The following is a 16,708-nucleotide window of genomic DNA, read 5'->3' as shown; positions in this document are numbered from 1 at the left end:
AATGTACCCCCCCACCCCACCCACAGGGGGATGAACAGAAACATGGGTAAAGGGAGACAGCGGATGGTGTAAGATATGAAAATAATAAAAATTTACAATTTACGAAGAAGTCATGAGGGTAGGGGAGGGAGGGGAAAAAGAGGAGCTGATACCAAGGGCTCAAGTAGAAAGCAAATGTTTTGAAAATGATGATGACAACATATGTACAAATATGCTTGATACAATTGATGTATGGATTGTGATAAGAGTTGTACAAGCCCCCAATAAAATGATAAAAAAAGTAACCATCCAAGTAAAGGAAAATAACTGCTATTTAGAAATGAGGTTGATCGGTAAGCTTGAAGTTATCAGTTAGAAAACAGAATTAAGATCTAAGAGAGAGAAAACAGGGCAGAAAGAAATTTTGAAGATTAGATCAAAAGGTTCAATATCATCCTAAGAAGTAGCTCCGAAAGAGAGCAAGAAACAAAAAATGAGAAGAAATACGTAAGTTTTCTAAGAACTGGGATGTGGGAATGTCCGGCTGAAATGACTGACTTCTGTACAAGATGCAACAAATGAAAGGGCTCTAACCCAAACAACCCCGCCACGTGTCACATCGCCGCAGGCCTTCTGAGAGCACACGCCACCGAGGCGAGAACCCCAAGGCACCACACTGAGCTCACTGCGACAGTGACACTGCGGCTTCCCAAGTCCCACGTACACCACTTTCCAGCTTAGAATTCTGTACACAGCCGACCAACCATGTCTTCTACTAGCGTTTCTCACGTCCAAGTTCTCAAAACATTTACTTCCTATGCCCCTTTACCCAGAACATTAGTCACAAATATGTTCTGCGAAAGTAAAAGCAAAAAAAAAGGGTCAAGCAGTAGGATGAGATGAGATCCAGCATCCACACGTAACACCCGTTTGGAATGGGGCCTGGGGAGAGAAGGCCCCAGGAGCGAGAGCTCTAGGAAAAGGATATTTTTAAGAAAAAATTATTTTATTGAGGGATCTTATAGGTTTTTTTTTTTAAGTACTTTTATTGGGGGCTCTTACATCTCTTATCATAATCCATACATTCATCCAGTGTGTCAAGGACATTTGCACACATGCCGCCATCATCATTTTCAAAGCATTCTCTTCCCACTTGAGCCCCTCATTTCATCAGTTACCCATTTCTACCCCTCCCTCGCCCGCCCGCCCGCCCTCACGAACCCTTGATAAGTTATAGATTATTATTTTCATATCTCACATTGTCCTTCGCCCCTCGCCCACTTTTCCATTATTCATCCCTTTGGTAGGGGGTTCTAGGTTGATCCTTGTGATTGATTTCCCTTCTCCCCTCGCCCTCCACTAATCCTCCTGGTATCCTCTACTCTCCTTGTTGGCCCTGAGGGGTTTATCTATCCTAGATTCCCTGTGTGGCAGGCTCTATCTGTAGGAGTGTGCGTGCTCTGGTCTAATCCAATTTGTACGGTAGAACTGAGGTCATGATAGAACTAGAGGAAAGTTGTGTTTCATCAGTGCTATACTGCACCCTGACTGGCTCATCTCTTCCCTGTGACCCCTCTGTGAGGGGATGTCCAATTGTCTACAGATGGGCATTGGGTCTCCAGTCCACTACCACCCTCCACACCCCACTCCCCAAGTCATATTGGGTATGATTTTGTTCTGGGTCTTAGATGCTGGATACCTGATCCCATCAACACCTCATGATCACACAGGCTGGTGTGTTTCTTCCATGTGGGCTTTGTTGCTTCTGAGCTAAATGGTTGCTTGTTTTTCTTCAAGCCTTTAAGACCCCAGAAGCTGTATCTTGGTATCAGTTCCTCTTTTTTGAAAAGGATAGGTTTTATGTTTGGCCATACCTGTAGAGAATCTGTCAACTGAGTTACTAACAGGCTCGTAGGGACTTAAACAAAACAAAATAAACAAAGCCCCAAGGCTTTATTAATTTTAGTAAGACGAAAAGCTGTAAAAAGAAAGAAAATACAATCATAGTATAGTCTGTGACTTATCTATGATTAATATGTAAGCAGTTATAATGATATAAACAGCGCATACTAATTCAAGACTAAGTGAATATTGAGATTATAATCCTATTAGGAGGCAGAATGGTGGTTTAAGAAGTTTTATCCTCATCATCTTCCACAGGAGAAAGTCAACAATAGCTACTGTTGCAGCCTTTCTCAAGCACAGTTCTGCATCTGAATCACAGGATGCAAAATGACTATCTTTTCAGCTCCCCCGAGGAAAGCAGAGGCCCTGTACAAATGGCACAAGGCAAAAGTCAGTTAATTCATTACGTGCATTAGGACTTCATTCTCTCACAGAACCTCTGTTGAGGAAGACAGGGACATAGTTATTTAGAATGCTGATGTTAAAAACAAGAGAAGAGAGAGAACTAAGAAATGACAGAGGTTGTTTCTTGCAGGTGATAATGAGATGTGGATAGGAGCAAGGGGACTTGTTTTTTTCATACTTTGCTATTTTCGTTTTATTTAAAAACTGTGAATTCTGCTGACAAAAATAATAAGTCCCAAATGACAAAAGTACACAAACTCTTAATAGTATTGCATCTGCTAGGCTTTGGTGAGAGTAGATAAGAAGTAAATTTCTTACAGTCCTCATTATTAAATCCAATACAATATAATCTTAATAGGGCATAGCCTTTGAAATCAGATAGGCTGGGTTTGAATTCCAGGATCCACCTCTTCTTACGTTACTAATCGTGGGTTAGTTATTTCCTCATTCTGAGTTTTCCTGCTGTAAAAGGAGGATAAAAACCTTTCTGGCTGTTATTCAGATTACATTATGCAAAGTAACGATGATCACAAGCACAGCTGACATTCTGCCAATGGTTTAACATATTCATTTAATATTCAAAACCACCCTAGCAATATTATCATAAGGAAGGTTACCTAACATACAAATCTGAGCGATGAATCAGACCCACAAAGTGTAACTCTAGAATCCATACTCTTAACACTATCACAACATGAACAATGCCCAAAAGTGTTTGATAAACAGCATGCAGTCTTATGGTTATTGCTAATTAAAAAATAAAATGTATAGATCTTAAAAAAGCAGTAGCTCTACTTGACATTCTTAAACATCAGACTATTTCTAAAAGCCATGACTGAGGAGATGAAACACCCCCCACCCCGTGGGAAATGGGACTAATTTCTTCCATTAATGAGAACACTTCAAGGCAGAAGTACATTCTCTTCCTCTGGGCATGGAAAAGGGGAAAAAAGGGTTTGTTCAAATTGTTGTTTCCCTCGCTTCTGTTTTCTTGTTTCCTCAAGATATGGGACACTAATTGGCTGTGTACTTTTCCCCCCATCCGTCCATACATCTTGTTCCCTAATGCTGCAAAATAGCTAAGATTTCACAAAAAGAAGAGAAACTTGATAGCAGTAACAATATTTCTTGAACTGAATCCATTTTGTCTTGTCAGAAACCAGAGAACTGGGTGCTTGGGATGCCTTAATCTGCTATTGCTGGTACCTTGAGCCTTTATATCCACTGAGATCCTTATCCATATCCAACTCTGGAGTGGAATCAATGATTGCTTGAACTTCTGACTTCTCTTCATTTTCAGCGGAGCCTTAGGAAAAACCAAGATGACATAAACATAAACAATGCATGGATCATCATATAGCTAAGGGCTTTCAATATAGATATTCTATTGCTACTATAGTTGTAAATACATTCGATGATTTTTAAAAAATTTTAAAGAATAAGCTTTCGGAAACACAATATGTCATATATTTCATTAAGAATTAATATTAGAAACTAGTAAGTAGCAATAAAGTTTACATTCATCCTTTTTATTTTTCTTAAATCATTTTATTGGGGGCTCATACAACTCTTATCACAATCCATACATCCATTCATTGTGTCAAGCACATCTGTACATTTGTTACCATCATCATTCTCAAAACATTTGGTTTTTACTTGAGCTCTTGGTATCAGCTCCTCATTTTCTCCCTCCCTCCCTGCTCCCCACCATTCATGCTTCTTAAGGGCACACAGGGCAATATACCCGAGGCCAGGACCCCCTGTTTTTATCCCTTATTGAAAGTATATAGGTCAAACACTAATGCCCTAAAGGTGGCGCAGAGAGAGGGCTTGCCTCCCTGACTTTCAAACTCCAATCTTTTCTGTGCAACATTTTTCTCCCTCTGAAAATTTGCCAGCTTTTTTCTTTTAATGACTGTATACAGAGAAACTCTTGTGAATTTAAATCTTAATTTCAAATAAGTGAACTAATTATAAAACCATTTTTAAATCAGGCAACACTTGCCGAACCCCACAAGATTTCCTCATGCCCATATCCTTTGGTAGTAAAAGTGGACATACGGCCACTTACCAGTTGATACAGTTCTGGTGTCTTGGCCCGCTTGTACTTCAATATGCTTGCTTATCTCAGGCCTAGTTGGTGTATCTGCAGCCCTCACAAACCCTTCACTGTCCTCCTTCAGAGGAGTATCAGTCGGAAGAGTGGCCACATCTGACGCAGCTGTTGATGCTGGAGTGGTAGCTTTAGAACCTTCTTGGCTAACATCAGAAAGTTCATCCTACATGTAAAAATAATTGAGAGATTTTTAAATGGGTAATTTGTTCAAAACCACTTTACAAAGGGGCTAAGAAATAAATTTGTTCAAGGTAAGTTCTGTTATGAATAAGCAGACCAAGTAATAAAGAGCCACTAATTACCAAAGGAACAAAATAAACTATCAGAGTATTTTCAAATTGGGAAGTATATATTTAAATAAATCATATTACCCAGGCACACACAAGATTTTTGTAAGCATGAAATATTGAAAAAGCAGAACGGATGTTAGTGATAAAATCAATATCCATGTCGACCTCAGTTTTAAAGGCGGTTATGCTGTTGCGCAATCATCTGCTAAAAGAGAGACCGCAGAACCCTTAGAGCATGTATTGTCCAGTTGCAGCTTTCCAACCACAGTGGAAAGGTCAAATGCTTCATCTCACCAGAACAGAATCGGTGAAAGTGGTCCTAAAACATACTGCACCCACATCTGCTGATGAACCGTAGGTGGGTTTGCACCTAGTGCACCACACCGAGGCCGGCAGAATCAAGTGCCTCGCAGTGTAACACACTCCTGGGGAGTGGGGAAGGACTGTGATGGGGCTGACAGAGGCAATCGCCTCCAAAGAGCCCTTGTTTTGAATAAAAGTGGTACAATTTTAATTCATCTATCAGCCTGGTAAACTCTTATTTATAGCATTATACATGTGAATCCCCACTCTTTAGAGGTTGAAAGGTTAAGATAAAGCACCGAGGTTCCTGATGACCAGTGTGAATGACCTACACCCATCAAGGCTGCACGTGTGCAAAGTCTCAGACACCATCAAGCTTCTCTCTCCTTACTACAAACACGATCTTTGAACACATTTGAAATACAATTTGAGGTTCTTTTTGCACTTGCCATTTACCTTTCAAATACAAGTCAAGTAGAGAATGCATTTCCTCCTCCTCTTTATCACAACATGCCTCCTCCCCACCAGTCTAGTTATCCGCACTTCAAACAATGTAGGGAAAGTCTGCCTCCTCAAGTTCATCTGTGAACATGGGGGTACGCAGTATAACCAGGAAGGAACGCTTGCTAAACCAGGCCAATGACTGTGGCATGATTCAGGGGCTCAAAGGAAGAGGTGAATTAGGCGCTACTTAGAAGAGAATGTTGAACATTTTAAATCTGTCCGAGGCTAGGCAAACAACATGGGATTTATCTATCTGTAACTTCCTTACTCTGCTTTTTCACATAAAAATATTTTATTCTGTTCAAAATAGCTCACTGTGTGGGCTGTACTCATGACAACTGGATCCAAGGATACAGCCTGAGAGCTGAAGAAAGAAAAGTTCAGCATTTGGGGGGAATATTTTCCTCGGTCTCCCCGGCAATGGTGACATAAAGCATCTAAGATTAGCAGCAGAGTGCTTCAGTAAGAAATCCTTGCTACAATATCCTTATAAATTATACCTCCAATCGAGGAAATGATGAAATTCAGTCACCAACAATAACTCCAAGTGAAGATGAGAGAAAGAGAAACTTAAGTACCAACCTACTAAATGAGAAAATGTGTGACTGTCGCCAGTGATAACCTGATACCACGTCTGAATGAAAGTGGAAGCGTTATCTGAGTTCTCCAATGCAAAGTCTTGGGGGGTTTCATGCCGCTATTTCACACGTAATCAGAGGTGTCAGGAGACCGCGAGTCCCTCTTCTGTACTAGACTACCAAGCACCGGCCAGCACGCCCGAGACGTCACTGCGCTGCAGCCCTAGACGTTATGCTAGCTGCTTCAAACGTCAAGTGCGGGCGCCAAAAACATGGAGACCTTCATGTGGTCAAATTTACTTCTTGTACAATTCCCCCTACTGTCTTCAAGGGGCTGTCTCACTACAGACTGTCCACACAGAGCAGGGACCGCCTCGCGATTGCTGCGCTCTCTCCAGTTACAAAGGAAGGGAGCTCCCGTGCACGTGCTGAGCTGTGCATGGAGCAACACGGTGCCTTACTCTGTGCTTCACTTAGGACGTCGGGTGTGAAAACAAACAGGCTCTTCTTTTTTTTGAAGATTATTTACATGTTCTTTCTTTCTTTTTTTTTCTTTTTTTAACATTTTATTAGGGGCTCATACAACTGTTATCCCAATCCATACACACATCAATTGTGTAAAGCGCATTTGTACATCATTTCTCAAAACATTTTCTCTCTATTTAACCCCCCGAAAACAGGCTCTTCTTTGTGCCATTTCCCTACTAGCTTTAGATCCCAGGCTTGGACATGCGGCTTTAGGTACTGTTCCCTAAAGAGATAAAGCCTGGTAAATTAGTTCCAAATCTACAAGCCTTTCAAAATATTTTCAGTTGTTCCATTCATCAAATGAATCATGTGCTGAGTAAATAAACTCTGTGTTATCTGGCATTTCCCCATAGTTAGTTATTTTTAATAGACTATTAAATATGTAAACATATACATAAAATAAATGATCTCATGAGGGACAACTTGGACGCATTCTACTACACATACTGCTTTCCTAAGGAGCCCGACTGCATCTACTCCTTCATGATTGCTGTCCTTATAAAAAGAAGAAGGTACAGTCTAAAGAAGATAGTGGAAGGATGCCAGGGGAGGCTGCAGCTGCACCTGAGGAGCACCTGATGCTGCCCAAAGTGAAGAGCGTAAGGCAGGGAGCAGATGCTCCCACAAAGCCTGAGAAGCAATGCAGCTGACACCCTCTTCCAGACTCCAAAAGAGAGAGTGGGTTTCCATTCTGATATGCCACCCAGGTTGGCGGTCTCTGCAGCGCTAGGAAACTGCTGCCATCTCAAACAAGCCAGGAATAGGGGCAAGCAAGTCGGAGACATGAAATTGCCTTCTGCCTTCTACAGTGAAAGGTTTTGAGCGTAATGAAAGTAAAAAATACTTCAGTATTTCAGGGTATAACCCTTGCAGTCTTTCAAACACAATACTGACATCATGAGAATGATAGAAGAGGTAACCAATAGTTAATCATTTCCATTAGCTTCTTTCAAATTGTTTCGAAATAACATTCTCAACTCCTGTTGGAGAACTTTTAGAGGTACACAGTACTGTTGCTGACTTGGGAGGAGGAAAAGATGATAAAAAGGAAACAAGTATTTTCTAAGTGTTTACATATTTGCATAACAAATGGAACACAAACCGTAACAGATGAACCAAATTGTACTACAAATAGTACCGCATTAGGACACTGAAGGAATGTGGAAAGAAAACAAGGAGGGTATCCTGAGTAACTCTGGAAAAGGTATTTCCACGAGGTACCCTGAGGCTATAGAAAGGATTGTATGCTGCACTATCATTTCAGAAACAACTGTAAGGATCTACCAGAGTTCACACAGTGGCCAAGCACATGGGTAGATGATAAAGGTGAGGGTTATAATGAACTTCATGACAAAGAATTAGAGTTGGAAGTATATAAAAAACAACAGGAGTTCACACTGACACCTCCAGAGACAGATGAAGAAATAATTACAGAAGTGTGTACCATGCTTTAGTATACATAGTTAAATTGCCCAGCTTAGTCCAGAAAAGGCCTAAAGCAATCACACATTCTGAGCAATAAGCACATCAAGTGATCAGCTCTTGGCTTTCAAATACCATTTTCTAATGAAAGGAACCTGGGCTTTGTGGAGAAGTGGCAGAGAAAAGACCCATAAAAGCATATGGAGACACGTACAGTGTCAGTTAAGCCAGAAAACAGTCACACACACAAAAAGATGTGTGCATATCAACAGGGCAGAGGATCCAACGTGAAAGAGCATTCAATGTCCAAAGGTTGAACAATTTGAGTTTAAAAATATGATTGCATTGAATAACCCACAAAATGAAATAAATATCCATGAATCCAACAGAGAGGAAGGAAGGGAAGGCTGGAGAGACCGGAAAGGAAGAGCCCTTTCTTCCTTACTGAAGCATTCCAATCAAGAAAGGGTGAATTCAACAGAAGATAACCCTTAGAACATCACAGTGATAACTGCAGACAAGAAGCACTAAACTATGCTAAAATCCGCGTGTGAAAACGTGAGGAGAAACAGGAGATGTGTGCTGTCTCAGAGTAGAGCCATCAAAATACTTACTAATTACAAAGGAAAATAGTCATTTTAATGTGAAGAAATCCACCACATACCACTTCAACCAAGTGAGCAAAGTCATTATCAACCACTGTAAGACATGTCAACATTTTTTTAAAATCGTTTCATTGGGGGCTCGTACAATTCTTATCATGTCAACATTATTTTACCCCTGACATGATACACTAAGAAAGCATATCACCGTGAGCACTGTGCTCTTTAAAGATCTATCTGTATGGGATCAAAGGGGTCCTGGTGGTACAGTGGGTAAAGGGTTTGGCTGCAAGGTCAGTGATTCAAACCCACCGGCCACTGCATGGAAGAGAGATGAGGCTGTGTGCTTCCTAAAACCCAAGCAGCAGTTCTACTCTGTAGGACAGGGTCACCAGCAACAGGGTTTATATGAGAACAAGCTGATGTGAGCACCTCAGAAGATCAGATAGACGTCTTAGGGGGCAGTGAGCTAATGTTCACAGAAGACCAACAGTTTGGAAAAGGAAGTGGGAACGGTCGCACAACTCAAACAAATATAATCAGTGTCACTGAATTGCACATGTAGAAACTTGAACTGGTATATATTCTGCTGTGTAGTCTCAGCAACAAAAAATAAAACGACATATAATCTTAAAAAGGAAGACACCACTTCTATTGCGCTCCTGCCACAACCTCATTACCTTCAATCTAGCCAGGGTCAATTCTCCAGACAGACAAGCCCCATGGAGGGGCGTCCTACCAGAGAACTGACCAGAGCTGTTCAGAACTCTCATGAAAGACACTTAGGACTGAGGGTTTTCATACATCAGAAGAGACTGAGGAGACCCCGAATGCAATGTGGGACCCTAGAACGAAAGAGCGGATTAGTGGGAAAGTAGGTGGGAGCTAAAAAAAAGTCTACAGATTGGTTAAGAGTACTCTGCCACTGATAGTAGCTAAGTTTCTATCATCCCATTGTGGTAACTAAGACGATAAAACTAGGCGAAGCTGGTAGAAGGGTATTTGGGGGAACTCTACTGATTTTGGAATGCTTCTCTAAATCTAAAATCTAGAAAAAGGACGGGGTTGTTGGCTTTAGGTATTTTAAATGTCAAAAGCTTACATGCATTTTATAATAGGGATCTTTACCCACAGGCAATAAAAGAATAAAAAGAATACAGTCAACAGCTGGAGGCCCAGGAACAATTTCAGAACACAACCACATTAGAGGAGGATGGAAAGCGTGTTCAGTAAGAATGCTGGCTCTGTTTAGCTGGTTTCCAGTCTGCATGCTAGACACATCCCCGGAAGAATGCGGCACACAGTGAGCACTGCCCTTTATGCACCGAACCCTGCGAACAGGAGCTTCTCACAGCAGCTCTGCCGAAGTCAGATGGTCGAACAGAACCCTTAACTGTTTCACAAGGAGGTGCCAATCTGATTGTTTTTTAGTTAGTTGAACCTCCTTTTCTCGGTTCTAAAAGTCACACCCTATTAACAACCAAGTAAGGAAAAATACCTTTGGGGGGAGCATGTTTATCTATGCCCATACACAGTAAAGATGGAGTTAAGTTGGAACTTCTGTAAGGGGAAACTTGTCAGAGGAAGAAAGAAAATACAACTATTGTCCATTAAAATAAGTGACAGAAAGTGTTAAAACTACATCCTGTCAAAGATGGAAAATTTGAGAGACCCAGAAAAGCTAGGCAGTCCTGTGGGACTCCAGGTTTGTAGGTGAGGCAGGTGCAAGTGGATGCAAGTACGTGTGTATGTGTGAAACTGGAAGTCTGAGAAATCATCGCCAAACTGCGCGCTTACTTTACAGACACAAAACTCGAGGTGCCACATCAATAAAGAAGACTTTCATGGCTGTAAATGCCCTGCACACGTCTACAGCTCACCAATCGGAACCATGACCCTGAGTCCTTCTCCGAGTTCCAGACCGCCATCGACATCCAATTACTTCCTTCGTCCTTCTTTGTTCAGCCCTCTCCCCTTGCCCGTCCTCTACCACGCATCCATTAGCTCCTTGCATGCCCTTGTCTTCAATGTCTCTTCCAGTTGGGCTCTTCTCGTAGACACGTGAGCAACCAGTCGTTACCATTCTAAGAGCCCTTTCCCCTCTGCTCCTAAGCCAGGTTATGCCTTTTCTGCCCTCCACCTTTCTTGAGTAGTCTACATTTGATATTTCCTCCATTCATATTTTACGTTCACTTGTTATTGCCTGGAGACTCAAACCGTTTCACATCTACACCTGCACATTCAGTCTTCATCTGGTTTGATTTTTCTGTACAGCAATCCCTTCCATTCTGAAGTTCTCTTGTACTCTGCCATCTAGGACAGCAAGCTCTCCTCCTCCTCCACACCTTGGCGCTCATCAATATCCTCCCCTCCCTGCTCATGCTCTACCCGTCCCCTGCAGACTGCTCCCACACTCTCTTTGGGAAATACCTTATCATCCTGTTCAGGATGTGACACCCCTAAGGCAGGCTGTCCTTCTACAGGAATCCCCTTAATCCCGCGCAGGCTCTGACACCTCATTCTGGGCACTCTCCTCCCCCGCTGCCCTGCCCAGGAGCTTGAGGACTGAAGCGTGCAGAGAGGACAGAAAGGTAAAGCAATACTGGAACACCTTAATCACTACAGCTTTATAAGAAGTCTTCGTAGCTGGTGGGGCAAGTTCTTCTTGTTCAAGATGATCTTGTCTTCTTTTCCAATTCCTTCTTTATTTTCAGCTTACTCTTGAATATTTTTGCCTAGTCTTTGTACTTTACTAAAACATTTTTGAGCAGAACAATTGAGCCCTTAACATACGGGCTCTTTCTTTATCATATTGCACTAGCAGGTCCCCAGTAAGAGATGTCTGCTAACGATGCAATACAGAACTGCTCTGATTCTGTTTGGAGCTGATCTCTACACTGGATTCCAGAATCGTCAACAGATTGTCCAGTGAGGTTTCATATAAAACTTTCACATATGGCTTGGATTGGCCCTTGAAAGAGGGTATTTCTACTGGTGGAGTCTCAGCTGGAGAAAAATAAAATATGTGGCAAACCTACAAATAAAACTAACTAGATGTCGACAGACGCCTGGAGCTCAGAGAAGGGCTACAGTTTGTGTGGCGGAGACATGTAGACTGCATTGACCGCCATGGGATCTGACTTACCAACCTAGAGGAAGTAGAGAAAAAGACTGAAGTGTAAGCCCTGGGACACTCAGATATTAAATTAATCAACATCGGAGGTCAAACAGTAGAAGCGAATCGCAGTGTTGAGAAGGAACAGTGAAGAAACCAGTGAGAAAGGACAGAGTACTGCCCTGGAAGCACAGTCAAGAAAGCATTTCAAGAAGCCGATGGCCCTTCAGTGTGCCGAATGTGGCTCTAAGGGAGGGAGAATTGAGACGGATGGTCAGCAGCCGTGGAAGGGCGGACGGTGCCGACAACCTGCACAAAAGGTGTGCCAGGGCAGTGAGAGCACTGAGGGTCTGAGAGGAGTGGGATCGTCTGCCCTCCCCTCAGGGTCTACTTCATCAGCCTGAAGCACTCTTCCTCACATGCTCCCCTTGACCTGAACAATTCTCATGTCCCAGGGTCAGTCACGTCCATCCCTCACCATGCCACCATAACCACCCTAAACTATCTACTCTCTAGTCCTGCTTTCCTACCCTCATCAGAAAAACATACTCGGCACCACAGAGTCCATTCTGATGCACAGTGATCCGACACAGGGCTCTTTATGGGAGCACACGGCCTCAACTGCTTCCCTCAGACCGCCTAAGGGTTTTGAACCAGTAAGCAACCCAACGCCTACCCAACAGCGCCACCAGAGTTCAGTATGTGAACATCTATTGTGTCATTGGTTTGGTTACTTGTCAGTCCCTGACAACCCCCCCCCCCCTCAAGAATGTAATAAATAAATAAGCAATGTATACAAATACTTCTTTTTAAGGGCACACTTGCAGTCTAAGCATATCATTTTTGCAGACTTTTCCATGAAAGACAATTAGGATGATGGACTGACTACAGTCCTCGCCCAGTGAAAACTCTGCAGTATAACATGTATATAACTTTATACCGTATATACGCATGTATAAGCTGACCCGAATATCAGCGGAGGCACCTAATTTTACCACAAAAACTGCCTTAAAAATATGCTTCACTGGAAGTGAGGAAAAAAATGTGCTGGAAAACTCAGCTTATAGTTGAGTATATACGGTAACGATTGGCAAATTCTCTTTACTGCCAGTCTTCTGTCACAAAATTCCCTACAGTTCTTTGCTTCTTTGGTTCTAATCAGCTACAGGGTTGTCTCCCAGACCCACCCACACCAACATGTCATGTTCATTCCTACACAAAGCCACCCTGCAGGACAAGGCAGGGCTGCCTCCACCCCCTTTTCCACCTGCATAAACATATGTGGCTGCCACGGCGGGCTCCTGTGATCAATGAGCTTTGGGTTAGCAGTTCAGCTCTTAAGCCTGTGCCACTAGGACTCTTTCATCACAGAACATTTTCAATTTATTTATTAATCTTACTACATGAATAAAATTATGCTAGTAAAATTAATACTATAATTCTCATTTTTCAATTTTTTAATAAAGAGAGCAAAGCATGCCCTAAATATAACTAGGTCAATGCCAAGTTCTCAGAAGAACAAAAGTTGTAGAATATTTTAGATTAGAATTATCTGTCTGATCCTTGTTGACTATGGAAACCAAGATTAGTGGCACTGATATGTCTGGATGCAGCCAGCAAGTGAAACTTGAACTTCCTGACTCTTAATTCCTGGTAAAGTTAGAGAAAGACATTTGGTTATTAATGTAGTGTGAGGAAACAATAACGTAAATTATTAGGACTTTGTAAACTGTATTTTTGCCATTTTGTAACTTCTACACCACTCCTGGGAAGTCGTATCTGTTTAGCTTTATCTCACTAATTAACTCTATAAACAAATAAAGAAAACAAAGCAAAGCAAACAGCCATCAAGTCAATTCCTACTCATTGAGACTCTATAAGGGATTTCTGAGGCTGTAAGTCTTTATGGGAACAAACCACCTCATCTTTCTCCCTCAGAGCTGTTGGTGGGTTTGAACCTGCAATCTTGAAGTTAGCAGCCCTACACTTACCGGGAAGCACCTCTGGGGCTCATTAGTGCCTTGCTCCACACTCAGGTAAAAAGAGGGAGACAGGGTTTGGGTTCTAGAAACTCTCTGGGTAGTATTTACCTTAGTTTCTCTAGGGAGGACATGAAAAACGCATGTGCGGTGGGGGGGGGACACACCAAAAACGCCAACGCGTAAGTCCACATTAATAATTCTTTGGAAGGTCGAATAAACCTACAGGAAGGTTAAAAAAACCCACGTGTGGCCACAGGAGCCAAGGATGAGCGTGTCTAGTGGCATTGCTGTGGAGATTGATTAGCTTCAGAGAAATAGAGCAATCAGGAAAGAGATTAGGAAAAAGTGAGGTCAGCCTTACTGTTAAAAATACTTTTCAATGGAGAAAAGCCATCAAATATTGATTTACTGTTTACTTCCTTGAGTGCATGTCAAAGGTCACTGGAATGCCTTGGATACAAGTACCGTCCAGAGCTGCAAGTCAGACCATTTACATTACTCTGAGAGAACTGTCCATTCAATAGAGACGCCTGAGTATCTCGTACGCTATGTGGCTTTCTTGGTGCAAGGGATTCAGCATTAAGTAAACCAAAGGCAGTGACATTCTTAGGGAAAAGGGACAAATAAGGTGGGCAAACGATAATATTTTAGAAGTATCATAAGAGCTACATATAAGTATTCAGGTCATGGTAGGAACTACAGAGAAAAGGCATGAAAAAAAGATTAAAATATTCATTTGTAATCAATGGAAATATTTCAGGCAAAATGTATGAGAGACTAGATGTTTTAATCTAACAAGACTCAATATTCTCTTCATAAATATTCCATTTTATATGATGTAGAATGCAACCTGAAATATTTTAAAGTTAATTATTAGTTATCACCACCTTAGATATATTACTGATTATACTGATCACGTATGGATAACAAATTCTTAGTTAAGAATCTCATCTATGATGAATTAACACCCATCCCTTTAAGTAAACATAATGCACTTTGAGATTGTTTTATAAAGTGGTATTACAGGAAAAAACTATGTTTTAAATAAAAAAATAGCAAGTGTGGAGCCAAACTAAACTATGACACTTTCAACAGTAAACCAGGAGATTTTGTGTGGCAATTGTTTTTCAAATCTAAAAATCACCATTTGGTTGTTCCATGACTTGTCTATGCAACCTAAACCAAACTGAAACCAATTCTGGTCACGAGTGCTCGCATCAGAAGTTATCATGCTTGATTCCACAACCCTACAACAGAACTCGAAACTGAAATCTAAAAAATTAATATACCCTCTCGGAAGAACTCACTTCCAAAAACGTTTTTTAGACTGTGAAGATGCAACCTGAGCGACGCACGAGGTTTGAGTTCAGACCAAGGTGACCCTGGAGACAGATTATTTGAGGTGCTGAAATTGGGGCAGATGTGGATCTCAGATCAGGTTATGCTGTGTGGAAAGTGGATCATTCTTAGTTGGATGTTTTGTGCTTCCTGGAAGGAATCACTGACATTCAACGATGTGGCTGTAAAGTTAACCCAGGAGGAACGGCAGCTCCTGAGCCCTGCTCAGAAGACTCTATATCAGGATGTGATGTTGGAGAACTATCGCAACCTGGTTTCCATCGGTTTTGGCAGATCCAGCTCTGGCATTCAGCAGTCACCAGAGACAGCAAAGATTAGGTTGAGAATCTGTGAGGGATTCGTCAATTCTGTGTCCAAATCTTGGACAAGTAGGAAGAGGGAAATTAATCACTGATGACAAATAATGGAAACCTTATTATGTCAACCCATTTTGGGAATCTGGACACTACCAGAGAGAAGTAACCGCTGGGCAGAAGAATCTCCACAGGAAGTTCATGACTACGGACAAGGAACTTGATAGTGACTTGCAGACATCGATGGTCAAGAAATGTACATATTATTTACTTTTCTGTTCCTCCTTCCAAAGGCAAACAAGAGCTTTGGTTACAAATTAACAAGTTTATTGAGGGAAGAAAACAATCTAGGAATGGACAATAATAATTGTAAGGAATCACAAAGTCCCACAATGAAAGATAATTTTCAGAGTTTAAATGCAAAAGGATCTTAGAACTTAAAGAAAATTCCAATCCTTTGAACTTTACTACATTTGGCTCAAACAGACAAGGCAATATCAAGGCCACTATATAAAGATTGAGTCATGTAACACTTTTTGTTTGTTTTGGTTTGACTTGAGCTATTGGGAGAAAGTGAATGCTTTTTCTGGCAGCCTGTTATGAGAGGAGCTGGGAGGAAGGTGGGTGTCTGGAGTCTTCACGAAGTATGCTGACTTTTAAAACTCAGTGCAAAATAAACAGTAATCATAAACAACAACAGAAAAAAAACCCAACGTTTTTAAAGACATCAATTTTGCAAACAAAAATTTATGTAAACTACTTAATTTTATTATGCTTTAACTGTCTAGTATTTCAGTTTAAATAAGCTTATAAAATATAATGATGTGAGAGGAGCACAAAGAACCAAAGGAAGACAACAGATAAGAATAAGGAGCAAAGGGCAGTAGGGACCTGCAGGTGCGCGCCCATCGGACACAAAGGCTGCGAACTAACTAGAGTGGAAGTGCTGTGGGGTAAGCGGGTCCTTGGCCATGCATCCCTGAGAGAAAGGGGATTGGGTTGAGGCTTTATAACAGGTTCTGCTCGCTATTTAGCAGAGAGATATTCATCTACTCTGATCCAAGTCATCAGTTAGACTTGGAACTATTTATATGGTCTTTCTCTCTCTCTCTTTTTTGGGGTGGCGGTGGGTGTCTACCTACATAAGATAGGCAGGACATGCCCCTCCCCCGAGAAGAATTTATTTCAAAGGATGGCACTGAATCTGCAGCTTCGGGAGAAGGATATATCTGACCAGAGCACACAGGAGCAGATGACAGGGGAGGAGGAGAGACTGGAGCACATCCTGGCCCACTAGGCCTTGAGGACGATGACCCCAATTAGAGCA

General features: G+C 41.7%; 1 protein-coding gene across 6 annotated transcripts in view; it reads right to left on the bottom strand.

Moving 5' to 3' along the window:
• SPAG9 (sperm associated antigen 9) overlaps window positions 1–16,708 on the bottom strand; it is a 71,076-nt gene that overhangs the window by 43,513 nt on the left and 10,855 nt on the right. For all 6 annotated transcript variants that reach the window (XM_045299936.1, XM_045299938.1, XM_045299939.1 and 3 more), the window contains exons 3-4: window positions 4,361–4,568; window positions 3,496–3,595 (exon numbers count right to left, since the gene is read on the bottom strand). In XM_045299936.1, coding sequence (XP_045155871.1) covers window positions 3,496–3,595; window positions 4,361–4,568 — 308 coding nt within the window. The remainder of the gene's footprint in view (window positions 1–3,495; window positions 3,596–4,360; window positions 4,569–16,708) is intronic.

The sequence above is a fragment of the Echinops telfairi genome, unplaced genomic scaffold (assembly GCF_000313985.2).
Source record: "Echinops telfairi isolate 266 unplaced genomic scaffold, ASM31398v2 ScPeMD7_7458;HRSCAF=8496, whole genome shotgun sequence".
In the NCBI taxonomy this organism is placed as follows: Eukaryota; Metazoa; Chordata; class Mammalia; order Afrosoricida; family Tenrecidae; genus Echinops; species Echinops telfairi.
The sequence above is the reverse complement of the archived record's forward strand: the minus strand, read 5'-3'. Positions and strand labels throughout refer to the sequence as shown.